The sequence below is a fragment of the Ranitomeya variabilis genome, chromosome 5, assembly GCF_051348905.1.
Source record: "Ranitomeya variabilis isolate aRanVar5 chromosome 5, aRanVar5.hap1, whole genome shotgun sequence".
NCBI lineage: Eukaryota > Metazoa > Chordata > Amphibia > Anura > Dendrobatidae > Ranitomeya > Ranitomeya variabilis.
This window is the reverse complement of record NC_135236.1, coordinates 331,945,978-331,961,205: the sequence shown is the minus strand read 5'-3', so window position 1 is coordinate 331,961,205 and position 15,228 is coordinate 331,945,978. Positions and strand designations below refer to the sequence as shown.

The window sequence follows — 15,228 nt, the reverse complement described above, 5'->3', positions numbered from 1 at the left end:
GCTGGCTTTTCTGGTTTGGGAACGTGTGCTCATTACTTTCCATTACACTCATTTCCACCTTTGGATTTGTAGGGCAGCGTTTGATCTTAATCTACGCCATGCCATGATAGAGAAGCAGTCGCAGCATGACGCTCTTACCCGTAAACACAAAGAGAAAGACCGGGATATGCGAAATATGAAGAAACTGGAGCTACAACTGAAGTCTGCAAACGATGGCTTAATACACACACAGTCTTTGTATGACAAGAATAAAGCAGAGGTATAAACTTATGGCAGAAAATACACACTTTGGGGCTGTTTTCATGCCAGTGTGAATCAGTTTTGCTGATATATGTGGAACTAGGATGGGGCATGGCAGAAAAAATCCCCCTGTTTTGTATGCCAGAAATGTTACTCCAATCCCTGACTGGAGTAGTATTTATGACAATGTGCTCAAAGGTACATGCCACTGATTAGAGGTGTAAGACCATTCAGATTAAAATGACAGCAAGCGCTTTGTTAAAGGGAATTTGTCAGCAGGTTTTTGCTATTATAGAATAGAAATATTATCTCCCGAAGCATGGAGTCATCTGAATCAAGGTAGATATTTAGTCTTATCTTGCAGCAAGGCGACAAAGGCATTGGTCATAAGCATTGTCTAACTTATTATACACCAGCGGACGTTTTATACTCTTAGAATACAACAGAGTGGCTCAGATATACTTACCTATTTCTTATTGGTTCAAATCTATTTGCTTAATTAACTTCTTGGAATGTTAGTAATCATACAAAAGATACTTGAAGCAACGAGGCTGTCTTGAGCTGTCTCCACTGTACGCGCATTCTTATCTGTGTAGAGTTGTGAATAATCACAGTGTGCACATTGAGCATTGTAAGGATTCTACGGGGTCGGCACCAGTAGCGGGTGATCACGTGACTGCAAGTATGCAATATGCATTTTTCCTGCAATATTCTGAATAGATGAGCACAGTCTCGCTCAGTACAAGTGTATTAAGCGAGGCTGTGTGCTTCTAGTCAGAATGTGGTTGGAAGTACGCATATCACATCCTTTTGATCACATGACCGCTCAGTCTCGCTGCCAGCACCATAGACTTCCAACAGCATGCACAGTGCGCACTGTGAGGATTCACAAGTCTGCAGCCACATATAGTGACTGCAGATTATTATACTAAACCTGAACAACCCTTATAAATACTGCAACTGTCTATTCCATAGTTTCACATTGCATCAGCATTGTTAGTGCAGGTTTAAGGAATTGATAGTAAATTAGTTTCTTAATTTTGGCATTAAATTGGAATTATGCTTCAAACAGGATCATATAAAAAAACATTTCTAAAGAAGTTGATTGCATGCGCTTTAAATGACTAATGCTGTTTTTATTTTTGTAGATGGACATTTTCCCCAAAGATGATGGTTTACTTGTAGAAAAGAGGAAGGAACTGCGCAAAGAAGTTGAAACACTCAAAAGGCAGTTTGCACAACAGGTTGGCACATTATGTTTTATTACTGTTGCATGCTATTGGAATTTTAGATCGTGTGAGATTTGAGATATTTATTTGCAGACATTTAGAGATGCACATCTCCAGGTATCACCCATTACAGGTGAAAGGACCGATAGCATGTAATGACTTGTGCTGCATGATGGCAGTAGTTCTCTACATCGCAGATCCTCAGGTCATTTTGTATCATATCAATCAGAAACAAGTTACTTGCCAATTGGCTGCCACTCTTAAAGTTTGCCATTAAATAGCATATCTATTTTATAGGTCATAAATAATTAATGATATTTGTAATTTACATACTATAAAAAAACCTGGTATGGTGAGAAGTTGTGATATAGAAGCCAAATAAAAACATCCATGTTTGAAATGGACAGTATATAGTATAGATGGTTAGCACTCGACTGGAGAGGATGAATCAGGTGCTAGTGAAAGGGAACCGTTGGTCCCTTAAAACTGAGTCCAGTATAGAATCACTGCACACAATTGGGGTGGTATGCTTCAAGTGAGTATTTTATTGATGGTGATAAGTGTAGCGACGGCTAGACGTTTCAGCTGGACAACAGCCTTTATCAAATAGTCGCCTTTGAATGAGGAATCACCAAGGAAGTAGTGTCACTTGTAGTGTAAGATTTCATAGAGCGCAGAATGTCCCGTTTGGCCAGCAATCCAGTGGGAATTTGGGGTTGCCAGGGGACGTTATCCTGGCAGTATTGTCCAAGGATCATTGGTGATGCAGTGTGGATCTGGGGTTGCCAGGGATGTTGTCCTGGCAGTATAGCCCAAGGATCATTGGTGATGCAGTGTGGATCTGGGGTTGCCAGAGACGTTGTCCTGGCAGTATAGCCCAAGGATCATTGGTCGCGCAGTGTGGCGCGCAGGCACAGTCGTGCTGGAGCAGTGGAGCACGGCTGTGCCTGCGCGCCACACTGTGCCACCAATGATCCTTGGGCAATACTGCCAGGATAACATCCCCTGGCAACCCCAAATTCCCACTGGATTGCTGGCCAAACGGGACATTCTGCGCTCTATGAAATCTTACACTGCAAGTGACACTACTTCCTTGGTGATTCCTCATTCAAAGACGACTATTTGATAAAGGCCGTTGTCCGGCCGAAACGTCTAGCCGTCGCTACACTTATCACCATCAATAAAATACTCACTTGAAGCATACCACCCCAATTGTGTGCAGTGATTCTATACTGGACTCTGAAATGGACAGTACACGGATGCAACACTGACATCTGCTTGGTGTCTGTTCATATCATGGTCCCATTCATTGAAATGCTGAGTGTGGACTTCAACCTGGCGCAGACCTGCCCACATAAGATGTCACCATCTAATAAGATGAATGCTGCTGGTCGTACATGCTCAGTCATTCTTCCCACAGCCAATTCTGTCAAGTGATTCTCTGTTTCGTGGAAAGCAGCCAATAGAAAAAGTCTCCTGCCGACGTGCTTGTAATAGATATATCATATCATTCAGGGTGATATTGGGAGTACGGGGCAAAAGTCATAAAAATAAACGATTAAAGCGGCCTCCCATAATTTTGATCGGTCTGTTTAGGTTTTTAGATTTGGTCGATTGAATCTCCAAAGAGTTCCTCTCATTTGAACATATTAAATCTAATTTCCCTATTTCCAACAGTGAATTTTTCTAATACATGCAGATCAAACATTTCACAACATCTATCTTTGACTCCTGTAAAGTTTCATCTCCAACTGAGTTTGAAAGGCTTTGCAGGAGAGGCCCAATCTAATAAGGGTTTGATATCTGATATTTATAGGATAATTAACCCTCCTCAATGGGACTCATTATATAATCTATATTATATCATCTATATAACTAGAGGAGAGTCCTTCCTGGGTAGAGAACTGGAGAACTGACACCCCAGCTTTGGCAGACTATTTGGACTAAAGCAACTAAAACTTCGATACGTATCCTATATAAAGAAAACCAATACAAGATTCTCATGTTTTGGTACCATACCCCAGAAATTGTCCATGAGATTAATCCCCAAATTCTGTATGTCTGCTGATGCTGCAGGTCTTCAGTGGGTTTTAGTAAATACACCTCTTCTGGTCATGTACTAAATTGTCTTCATTTTGGGTGATAGTCAAATCTCTGATTCAGGTGCTGTTATTTAGAGAGGTTCCTTTCGACCATTGGGTCTATCTCTTCGGCATCCCTCCTAAAGGGATGGGTAAAAACTTGTCCAAACTGCTCTTGCATTTATTATCGTCTGCCAGATGCTTGACACTTTTTGTTGCTGGAAGCTGGTACTTCCTCCCTCTTACCAAGAATATCTCAGAATAATCTACGCTATTCGTCACATGTAACACTTGACTGTCATATTGAATACAAAGGTTGACTCATTTGTGACAATTTGGGCACCTTGGGACTATTTTTGAGCTCAACAAAACTTATAGTTCCTCTTTTTTACCTCTTTCACCGTCCTCCTCTTGTGTCTTGGTCCTTTGTATTCTGTACTGTTTGCAGTGTATGTCAATACCCCAAAACTGAAATGGAGTAGCCCCTTTTTAGTTGCTTTTGTATCAGACGTTATTATAGTTTTATTCCTTCATGACCCCATGTGATTCGCTATTTCGGTTGCTGACAAGACATTGTGCGGACACTCTCTTCACCCCTAAGGTCACTCAGAGGCCTGACTTGGGGTCTTTATATTATTTTTTATGACTTTTTGATATTTAATGTACTACACTGCATTGTCTTTATTTGTATATTTTTTAAATGTTGTGTTTGTTATCTTTATACAAAATAAAAAAGTTTATAAAGAGTCGCCTCCCACAGTGGACAGTCCCTATTAGATTTAGAGACTCATGGACGATAAACTGAGCGCAATGTATCCCCCTGATGGAGTGTTTAATTTTCCCACAGCACAACCATTGGGGAAGCCCTACACAATCAATGTGTTGTCTTTCTATTGCATTGATTTATCGGGAGCTTCCTATAGGCCATACTGTTTTCTTCCTTTTGGAGACATGAAGTTAGATGTTTAATAAATGTGAGAAGTCCTGGAGACTCTAGCCATCAACCATCCTGGTCTTACTGTACCTGTGTAAGTCTTCCCTGTTGCTAATATTGTTCATATTCTTTGTCTTCCACTTTCCTCCAATATAGCAAACACTGACGGAGGTAGAGGCACGCATATTGGCTCAGTGTGTAGCTGAAGAAGAACAACTTGTAAAGGAGCAGGGAGAATGCCGGGAAGATCTGGTCAACCTTACCCGTCTGGTGCAAATCAAAGCGGATGAGAGAGAACAAAAATCAAGGGATTTTGTTAAAGCTCAAGTGAGTTCTGTTCATAAAAGTATTGCAGTATTAAATTTTTAATACTAAACAAGTTCCAGGACGATAACATTTACCATCGAGCCTGCCATAGAAAAAGTGATATCAACAAACACCAAATGTGAAATTGGGAGCAGATAGCCACAGTTAAGAGAACCTGATTGTTTAGAAGGAGAAACAACAGCCTGAATATTTTTTATTTAGTTAATTTTGGAAAATATGTACTTTAATTTGTGGAAAATGTCCATTCTTCCTTTCACCTTTCATAAATGTCAGAATTTATGACTGAAAATGAGCTGCTCCTGGGAGGAAATAAGTTCATGTTCTCCCGGTAGCCCCATTTTCAGTACGGCGGCCCGGCAGCATTGTAACACAGGTTAACAATATATCTGCGGGTAAATAGTGTTTCCCAAGGTGACAAGTTGCCTTTACTGCACAAGCTTTTTTTTTTGGGCTCCTCTAAAAGTTTTTTTTGTAAACAGCAAAGATACCGACAAGTTCTGCAGGAAATCAAGGGACGAGATCTTATTATTGGAGAGCATAAGAAGAAAAACCAAGAAGTTCAGAAAAGGTAAAATCCACTATAAAATAACAGAAATTGAGAATATTGTATTGATTCAGAAGGTAATGTGTAATACTGTGTTGATAAGACATTGAATAGACACAGTTCTACTAAGTTGGGGCTACACAGCGATTTTGGTCAAAACAAATCGCTTGGCCAAAGACCATTCTATGCCTCTGCTCCATCGTGGCATAAAGCAGGTGACGGGGTCTCATTAGTACAGCGACCACGGCAAGCAAGTCACAAAAAAATCTTATTGGCTCCAACCTTGCAGGACCCAATGTGACCCCAAACACTTGCATTATGCTGTGATGTAGCAGTGCTATACAGCAATCTTGTGCCATATGACCTTTGCCGTGGCCAGGCCCAAAGGTGTCATGTATTCCCAGCCATATTTTTGCCAAGGTGAACAAAGTAATGGGGTCTGTGGATGGATAGCCAAATAGCAACAGAACTATAGCGTATATAGCGCTTTTAATTTTTTGCAGGAAATACCGTAATTAGAAATTGTATCAGAAATTCAATTATATAGTTAAAAAGTGTACATTAGTAAAAAAAAAAAAATATTAAAGATTGTATTTAGGAGCATGGAGAATTTTATTTTTCTTTTCTTGGAAAATGCTCTGGGTTTAGGTTAGTAGAATTTTTAGGGTAATTGGTTGTTATTTTTTTTATTTCAATTCAAGTAGAAATCAGGAAAAAGTAGAAAGCACAAGATATCAACTATTTATCCTGAGACTAGAAAGATCAGGAAATGTTAAAGCAAACGTTTGCCTAGATCAGTGGTTCACACACAGCAGATCTGAGCACACTGCAGGCTTTTCCTGTTTGGCCCGTGGACCTGGACAGCCAAAGAACTGGAAACAGTGGCATATCGGGAGAAGGGGGCTATGTGAGGGATTTTTTTTTTATTGTCAATCTGTACTTGTGGGGTCAGCATACTGTGTTGGGGCCATGTGGCCCATCATACTGTGTGTGTGTGTTTGGAGCAGTGGGGGCATCATACTGTGTATGTGGAGCATCATATGTTGTTTGCCATCTTTATTACTTTAGTAGGGATGAATTTTCAGACTCATAATTTACCCGATTTACTTATTGTTCTTGTAACGTGGACTATACAATATATTTTGGTGATAATAAAGCCGCTAGAGATAATATTAGATGCATTTATTGGGCCCTTGAGAGCTGGTTAACAATAATAAATATAAAAAATATGTTCTCGGCCCATTCGTCGGTGTGCAGAGACTTGAGATAATGCAGTAAAACGTTTACTGGGAAGAAAGGCTGGGATTTTTTTTTATGTTTTAGCCTGATAAATAAATCAAGTTTTTATGTCACAGACTAAAAGAGTTTGCCAAGATGTATGACATAATCCGCAATGAAAGAAACAAGTGTGTCAGCCTCATTCAGATGGCTACCCAGCGATCAGCAGAACTCCGAGAAAAACTCAAGATCTGTGGAAATGAGATGGAAATACTGAGAACCAATGTTTCAAGCAAAGAAAGGTCTGTGTAGTATAATGGATATAGAAAATGATGAGCGGACTGGACAGAAGCGCATCTCAGCTTCCTGATGTCTATTTATGAGCATTCGGAAATAGAATTTTAAATAGACCCATCCTAAAATCCTTCACTGAAGGCAGAGCACACTGTGTGATTCAGAAAATAGTTTTGGTTTTTTTAACATGATTTAATTTTACAGTATATCGGATATAAAAAATATAAAAATGGAATTTCCTTTTTTAGAAAATAGCATGAACAGGGTTTTCCACTTATTTCTGGCTTCTATTGGCCAACGCAGTTCAAAAATAATAAAATGAACTAGTATTTGCCTTTTCTGGGACCAGCTCTCCACTGCTGCTTTGGTGACCTGTACGGTGGTCTCTCTGCACCAGCTACTGTGGCGAGGTGCACTGATGTCTCTGTACCGGCTGCTGTGGTGATGTGTGCTGTTGTCTCTGTTCCAGCTGCTGTGGTGATGTGTGCTGTTGTCTCTGTTCCAGCTGCTGCGGTGATATGTGCTGTTGTCACTGTTCCAGCTGCTGCGGTGATATGTGCTGTTGTCACTGTTCCGGCTGCTGCGGTGATGTGTGCTGTTGTCTCTGTTCCGGCTGCTGCGGTGATGTGTGCTGTTGTCTCTGTTCCAGCTGCTGCGGTGATGTGTGCTGTTGTCACTGTTCCGGCTGCTGCGGTGATGTGTGCTGTTGTCTATGTTCCAGCTGCTGCGGTGATGTGTGCTGTGGTCACTGTACCGGCTGCTACGGTGAGGTGTGCTGTGGTCACTGTACCGGCTGCTACGGTGAGGTGTGCTGTGGTCACTGTACCGGCTGCTACGGTGAGGTGTGCTGTGGTCACTGTACCGGCTGCTGCGGTGAGGTGTGCTGTGGTCACTGTACCGGCTGCTACGGTGAGGTGTGCTGTTGTCTCTATACTGTCTGCTGCAGCAAGGTGTGCTGTGGTCTCTGTACTGGCTGCTGTGTTGATGTGTGCTGTTGTCTCTGTACCGGCTGCTGCGGTTCTGTGTGCTGTGATCTCTGTACAGGCTGCTGCGGTGATGTGTGCTGTTGTCTCTGTACCGGCTGCTGCGGTGAGGTGTGCTGTGGTCTCTGTACAGGCTGCTGCGGTGATGTGTGCTGTTGTCTCACTACCAGCTGCTGTGGTGAGCGGTGCTGTGTAGTGATGAGCGAATATACTTGTTACTCGAGATTTCCCGAGCACGCTCGGGTGACCTCCGAGTATTTTTAGTGCTCGGAGATTTAGTTTTTCTTGCCGCAGCTGAATGATTTACATCTGTTAGCCAGCATAAGTACATGTGGGGGTTGCCTGGTGGCTAGGGAATCCCCACATGTACTTATGCTATCTGTGCTTATCTATCTAAGGGCAGGTGCAGACTAGTGTATTTTCGTTCTGAGTGCGATCCAACAAAACATAAGACTGCACCCGGATCAATGTTATGCTACGCGGCTGTGCACATGTTTGACAGTATCTGTCTGAGAAGGAAAAAAAAAAGTTGATCCGATGTTCGTATCGCACCCAGCCATGCAAGTCATTGAGTCTGTGGGAAACATTGGACTGCACTCGGATGACATCTGATTGCAATCCATGACCTCACAGAATGGAGAAGATGGATAATTTTTTTTTCTCCTTCTTCCCCTCATCTCAGAGAATTGGACCATACTGTGATCTCTCTCTAATCAGTTTTAACAGTGTCATTTCCATAATCGGCCTGATTCTCTCGGATACGAGGATATACAGCTGTCTGCACCTGCTCTAAATATGTGATTATATACTCTGGCCTTTCCACACTCCGCACTATATACAGCATGCTGCCTACCTGATTGGTTTCTAGTGATATTGCTCCTACTCGTCTTCCCAGGATTATTACATTGTCATGGTATAAATGTGCAGGTGGAAAATTAATACTCTCCATTCACACGATGATCGGATGTTCTATGTTGGTGCTGATTTGATTAACAGTGTTGTAACTCTGAACGGCCGAGAAATCCAGACACAATCAATGTTGAAGTGACAGAACAAAAATGCTTATTGCATATTACTGTATGTACAGTTTGTATTCCATATCCAGCGGTCTGTTGTAGGTTTGTATGTTTCTATTTCAAATATATCTAAATCAGTTGTGTAAGTGTGTATGAAAGTTTGACAAATGTTTAGATTTTGTTTGTGATTGTATTTTATTATTTGTATACACTATACATGTGGCAACAAAATCTCCATGCAGAACACACATACCACTGGTTATAGCCCTTTATATCAAAAGGGAAAATCCACAACAGAAAGTGACATGCTGTGTATGTAAGAATGCCTGAAAAAATCCACAACATGTAAATTATATTTTTTAAACTTACTGCAGATTTTATGTGAGTAAATCCAAACTGAAAATTTGAAGCTTTTCTGTCCCGTGTGGATGTACCATAATTGCCTAAATATTTAAAGTTTTTGGTTATATTATTTTTATGATCTGCTTATTTCTCATAAGGGGCCCCTTTAAAGGGAATCTGTCATCCCAAAAATTGTATATGAGAGAAGGCTACCGGCATCAGGGGCTTATATACAGCATTCTGTAATGCTGTAGATAAGCCCCCGATGTAACCTGAAAGGGAAAAAAAACAGGTTATATTGGTTATATTATACTCACCCAGGGGGGTCCCGCTGCGGTCCGGTCCGATGGGCGTCGCGGTCCAGTGCCTCCCATCTTCATACGATGACGTCCTCTCTTGTCTTCCTGCCGCGGCTCCGGCACAGGCATATTTATTTGCCCTGTTGAGGGCAGAGCAAAGTACTGCAGTGTGCAGGCGCCGGGCCTCTCTGACCTTTGCGAGAAATACGCAGTGGTGTTCTATAGAAAAGCCGGTAACCGACAGGTTAGAATAGAATAGATAAAATAAATGTCTACACATAGTATAGGCATATATATATCAGTGAGACACACACACACACACACACACACACACACACACACACACACACACACATATATATATATATATATATATATATATATATATATATATATATATATATATATATATATATATATATATATATATATATATATATATATATATATATATATATATATATATATATAATACAGAGCTAGATAGCTTAAAAGCCAGTAATTCAATTGCCGGCTTTTGCCGGCATACGGATGCCATACCGCTGAGACACATATAATTTTTAGAGAAAAAAATTGCATCCTCGCGTTGAATACGATCACTGTTCAGGAACTTTTCTGCGTATTACACCTGCAAAAAACTGACTGTATTTCCCTACGCTAAGTGTGACGCCGGCCATAAGGTGATTTTCTGGATTTGGTTTCTCATATTGACTTTCATAGTTGTGGTCTACATATGATGTCAATTACAGGCCTCTCTCATCTTTATAAGTGGGAGAACTTGCACAATTGGTGACTGACTAAATACTTTTTTTTTCCCCACTGTATGCTTCATATTGGGATTTAGCTGACGCGTGCGTGCATGCGCGTGTGTGGGTCTACAGCGGCATTTAAAATTTTGGGCACCCCTTGTCAAAATTACTGTTATTGTGAACAGTTATGCAATTTGATGATTACATGATCCCTAAAAGGCCTAAAGTTAAAGATGACACATTCCTTTACATACATAAAAATATATATATTGTAATTTTTTGACATTTAAAAAATTACATATAGGAAAATGGGCTGATGCAAAAGTTTGGGCCTCCTTGGAGATTTAGTTGAAGTTACTTTGAGGGCTCTATGTAACAGAAAATACCCAAAAGTTACACCATTCTAAAAACTGCACCCATCAAGGTGCTCAAAACCACATTAAATAAGTTTATTAACCCTTTATTAATTTAACTTTTTTTCACAAATATTTTACTTTAGACCCACTTTTCTTTTTAGTTTTACAAGGTTAATAGGAGAAAACGGACCCCAAAGTTTGTTGTATAATTTCGTTTGAGTACGCGGATACCCCATTTGTGGTGGAAAACTACTGTGTGGGTGCACGGCAGGGCTCAGAAGGAAAGAGTAATGTTTGGGAATACAGACTTTGATGGAATGGTCTGTGGGTGTCATGTCGCATTTGGAGAGCCACTGATGTTCCTAAAGTGTGGAAACCCCCCCACAAGTGACCCCATATTGGAATTGATCTAGTTTTTCCTGGTATGTGAATTTTAAAATATAGTGGCAAATGTGAGTAGTGCAGAGAGCATCAGGTTGGCATATGTGAGTTGTGTAGAGTGCATCAGGTTGGCATACATGAGTTGTGTAGAGAGCATCAGGTTGACATACGTGAGTAGTGCGGAGAGCATCTCAGGTTGGCATACGTGAGTAGTGCGGACAGGGGTGAACCTAGCCTCTCTGCTGCCTGAGGCGAACGGAAAAATGGCGCCCCCCCCACCACAGTCCCTGCTGGGGGGGGGGGGGCGCGGGAAGGAGGGAGGGAGGAGGGGGGGCAATCACTTGACCCCGGAGTTTTATAAAAAAAAAAACCTAGCAGCGCAAATCCAGTTACCGTATATACTTGAGTATAAGCCAACCCGAGTATAAGCCGACCCCCCTAATTTTGACACAAAAAACTGGGAAAAGTTAATGACTCAAGTATAAGCCTAGGGTGGAAAATGCAGCAGCTACCGGTAAATTTCAAAAGTAAAAATAGATACCAATAAAAGTAAAATTAATTGAGACATCAGTAGGTTAAGTGTTTTTGAATATCCATATTGAATCAGGAGCCTCATATAATGCTCCATAAAGTTTGATGGGCCCCATTAGATGCTCTATATTAAAATATGCCCCATATAATCCTGCATAAAGGGTAATAAGGGCCCCATAAGATGCTCCATAGAGATATTTTCCCTATATAGTGCTGCACAAGTGCTATGGCCCCATAAGATATAAGTATAATAGACTCCCCATAGTCCTCCATAGTATAATAGATTCCCCATAGTCTTCCATATAGTATAATATATTCCCTCTAATCCTGCATATAGTATAACGCACTCCCCATAGTCCTCCATAGAGTATAATACACTCCCCATAGTTCTCCATAGAGTATAATACTCTCCCATAGTCCTCCAGAGTATAATGCAGTCCCCATATAGAATATAATACTGACATATAGTATAACGCAACCCCCCATAGAATATAATGCAGCCCCCCCATAGAACATAATGCAGTCCCCAACAGAATATAATGCAGTCCTACAGCATTATGGCCACCATGTACTCACTCGCTCACTGATATATATTGTATTCATGGGTGTGGAGAGCAGTGAATATTCATTCCCTTTAGTAGCGGGCACATGTGATCGCCTAGCAGCAGGAAGCCTGCAGCTGCGGCTACTGTGACCGCTATTAAAGTGAAATGAATATTCACTGCTCTCCACTCCTATAGTCCCTCCCATCTCTCGGCACCGGCTTCAGTGCATAGTGGTGGGAGCGACTATGGGTGTGGGGAGTAGTGACTATGAATTTCTCTTTAGCAGCGGGCACAGGCTTTAGCCACAGCAGCCGGCTCCTGCCTCCTGTCACCCACTGCTCTTTCTTCACTGGCACTGGGCGAGCCCCTTTGACTCACGGGCCCCATAGCAGCTACATGGTGTGCTGCTATTAGCGACACGCCACTGGCTGGGGGGCAGGGGTGGACTCTAATAGCTTGTTGCCCATGTTCAAGAAATGTGTCTGGGCCCCCCTTCCTGCCTGATACACTGCTTATGATGATGGCAATCTGGCAATGGCACCCTGGAGCCTCGGGCTCTGAGAAACAAGTCAGATTGCCCTCATTATTACTGCCCTGCAAGCAGGGGCGTACATAGCAATCACAGGGATCCCATAGCAAAAGTTCTATTTGGGCCCCACACCTCTAAAAAATATATATTTATATTTTTTCACTGAGATGGATATATATATATATATGTGTGTGTGTGTGTGTTTGTAATAAATATATGTTACACATAGATACACATACATATACCTTATATGCAAACACACATACTGCAGTGTACCTACATACAGATACACTTACATATACTGTACATACACACCCTGTACATACATACACACAGATACACATACATATACTGTATATGCAAACACTCACATATACCGTACATACACACAGATACACATATATATATATATATATATATATATATATACTGTCATACATACATGTACTATACATACACACATGCATATACCGTACATACACACATACCGTACACATACCGTACATACATATACTGTACATACACACAGATACACATACCATCATACATACACGCATATACCGTACATACACAGATACACATACATATACCGTACATGCATACAGGTACACATACTTGTACCGTACATACATATACAGTTATATACACAAAGTATACACATACCGTACACACATACACATATACTGTACATACATGCACATAAACATACATACCGTATATACATACAAATATATCGCACATACAGATACGCATATTATACACACAGACATACACATACTGTATATGCATACACAGATACACACAGAAGCATACACATAGATACACACACACTGTACATACACAGATGCACATACATACATATACAAGCATATACATACACACATACTAATCTTGTATAGGTGATCAGAGGAGCCTTGGAGGAGGGCAGTTCAGCTGGAGAGGGCTGCAGACCCCACTGTGGGGGATGGGGCACAGAGCAGACTGAGATCAGCCCCCTGGTGCTGCTGTGCTGTCCCGTGCAGTGAGGCTGCTCCTCCCCCATCTCTTCACAGTGAGGAAGGAGATGCTGCAGCCTGCTGGGAACAGAGCAGTGGAGGGAGAAGACACACTGTAAGTCCTGCTCTCCCTCCACTGCTGTTCCTGTGTGCTGTGCTGCTGCGGGGCCCCTGACTGAGTACTCACCAGTCTCCATTGGGACGTGCCATGCAGGAGAACAGAGACAGCAGCCAGTGAGCGCTCTCCTCAGTCTGGTGAGGAAAGCGTTTATTGGCCAGCGTCTCTCCCTGCATGACACGCCCCCCTTTTGAAGTCCTGCACTTCCCGCGCCGCTCTCTCCCCAGCTGAGGGTGTTGGCAGGATTAGAGGAGGGAGTGACAGGTGCCTGATGCTACATGATACGGGGCCTGCCTGCAGGGGCCACCCTCCACCTCTCGGCCCCAGAGCAGTGGCATTGGCGGTATGTCCGACCCTGGCTGGGGGTCCCTAGGGGCCGGGAACTACAGAATCTGCCGCCCCCTCTCTTCTGCCACCTGAGCCAAAGAGCTCAAATCGCCTAATGGTAGCAGCGTCACTGAGTGCGGAGAACATCAGGTTGGCATACGTGAGTGGTGCAGAGAGCATCAGGTTGGCATATATGAGTTGTGTAGAGAGAATCAGATTGGCATGCATGAGTTGTGTAGAGTGCATCAGGTTGGCGTACATGAGTTGTGTAGAGTGCATCAGGTTAGCATAAGTGAGTAGTGCAGAGAGCATCAGGTTGGCATACGTGAGTAGTGCAGAGAGCATCAGGTTGGCATACGTGAGTAGTGCAGAGAGCATCAGGTTGGCATACGTGAATAGTGCAGAGAGCATCAGGTTGGCATACTTGAATAGTGTAGAGTGCATCAGGTTGGCATACTTGAGGTGTAGAGAGCATCAGGTTGGCACACGTGAGTAGTATGTTTAAAATATATATATTATATAGCCATCTTTTACATTTTAAAAATTACAAAAAGGTAAATGGGTTGTTGCACAGGTTTTGCCACCCTGCATGGTTATTACTTAGTAGCACCCCCTTTTGAAAGCATCACAGCTTGTAAATGCTTTTCATAGCCATCCAAGAATCTTTCAATTCTTGTTTGAGGGATTTCCATCCATTGTTCCTTGGAAAATTCTTCCAGTTCTGTGAGATTCCTGGGTAGTCTTGCATGCAAAAATCACTGAAAAAAGCAGAGATACTAACCTGCCCAGGCCTCAGAAGAATAGCACTATCAGGGTGCAGCGGACTCAACAAATTATGGCAGCAACACAGGTGCAAGTACTAGTGCACAAAAAATTCCAATCTGTATGTGGCATTCACACACGGGTGATGCAGAGCATCTGGCTCACAGCCTATTACCAACGCCCATACTTTTAGATCAAGCGGGCTTCCCAGTGCCTCCCAAATGCATCAGCCTCCCAAATGCATCCTGTGTGAACAGAGGCCACAATTACAGAGCCATATGGGTCCAACTTCACCCTGAAAAATAGATAAAGTGCACAAATATAAAAGTATGAAAATATTTAATTGTTTTGTTTTTCAAATAAACTCGTGGATGGTATTGTGTGTCAGGGCTCAAATGATCACTGAAATCAATCTTAAACATGTGATA

The 15,228-nt window shown here is 42.0% G+C and overlaps 1 protein-coding gene across 2 annotated transcripts in view; it reads left to right on the top strand.

Moving 5' to 3' along the window:
* CCDC146 (coiled-coil domain containing 146) overlaps positions 1–15,228 on the top strand; it is a 185,902-nt gene that overhangs the window by 147,150 nt on the left and 23,524 nt on the right. For both annotated transcript variants that reach the window (XM_077264713.1, XM_077264714.1), the window contains exons 9-13: positions 73–259; positions 1,389–1,484; positions 4,641–4,811; positions 5,291–5,379; positions 6,711–6,875. In XM_077264713.1, the coding sequence (XP_077120828.1) occupies positions 73–259; positions 1,389–1,484; positions 4,641–4,811; positions 5,291–5,379; positions 6,711–6,875 (708 nt within the window). The remainder of the gene's footprint in view (positions 1–72; positions 260–1,388; positions 1,485–4,640; positions 4,812–5,290; positions 5,380–6,710; positions 6,876–15,228) is intronic.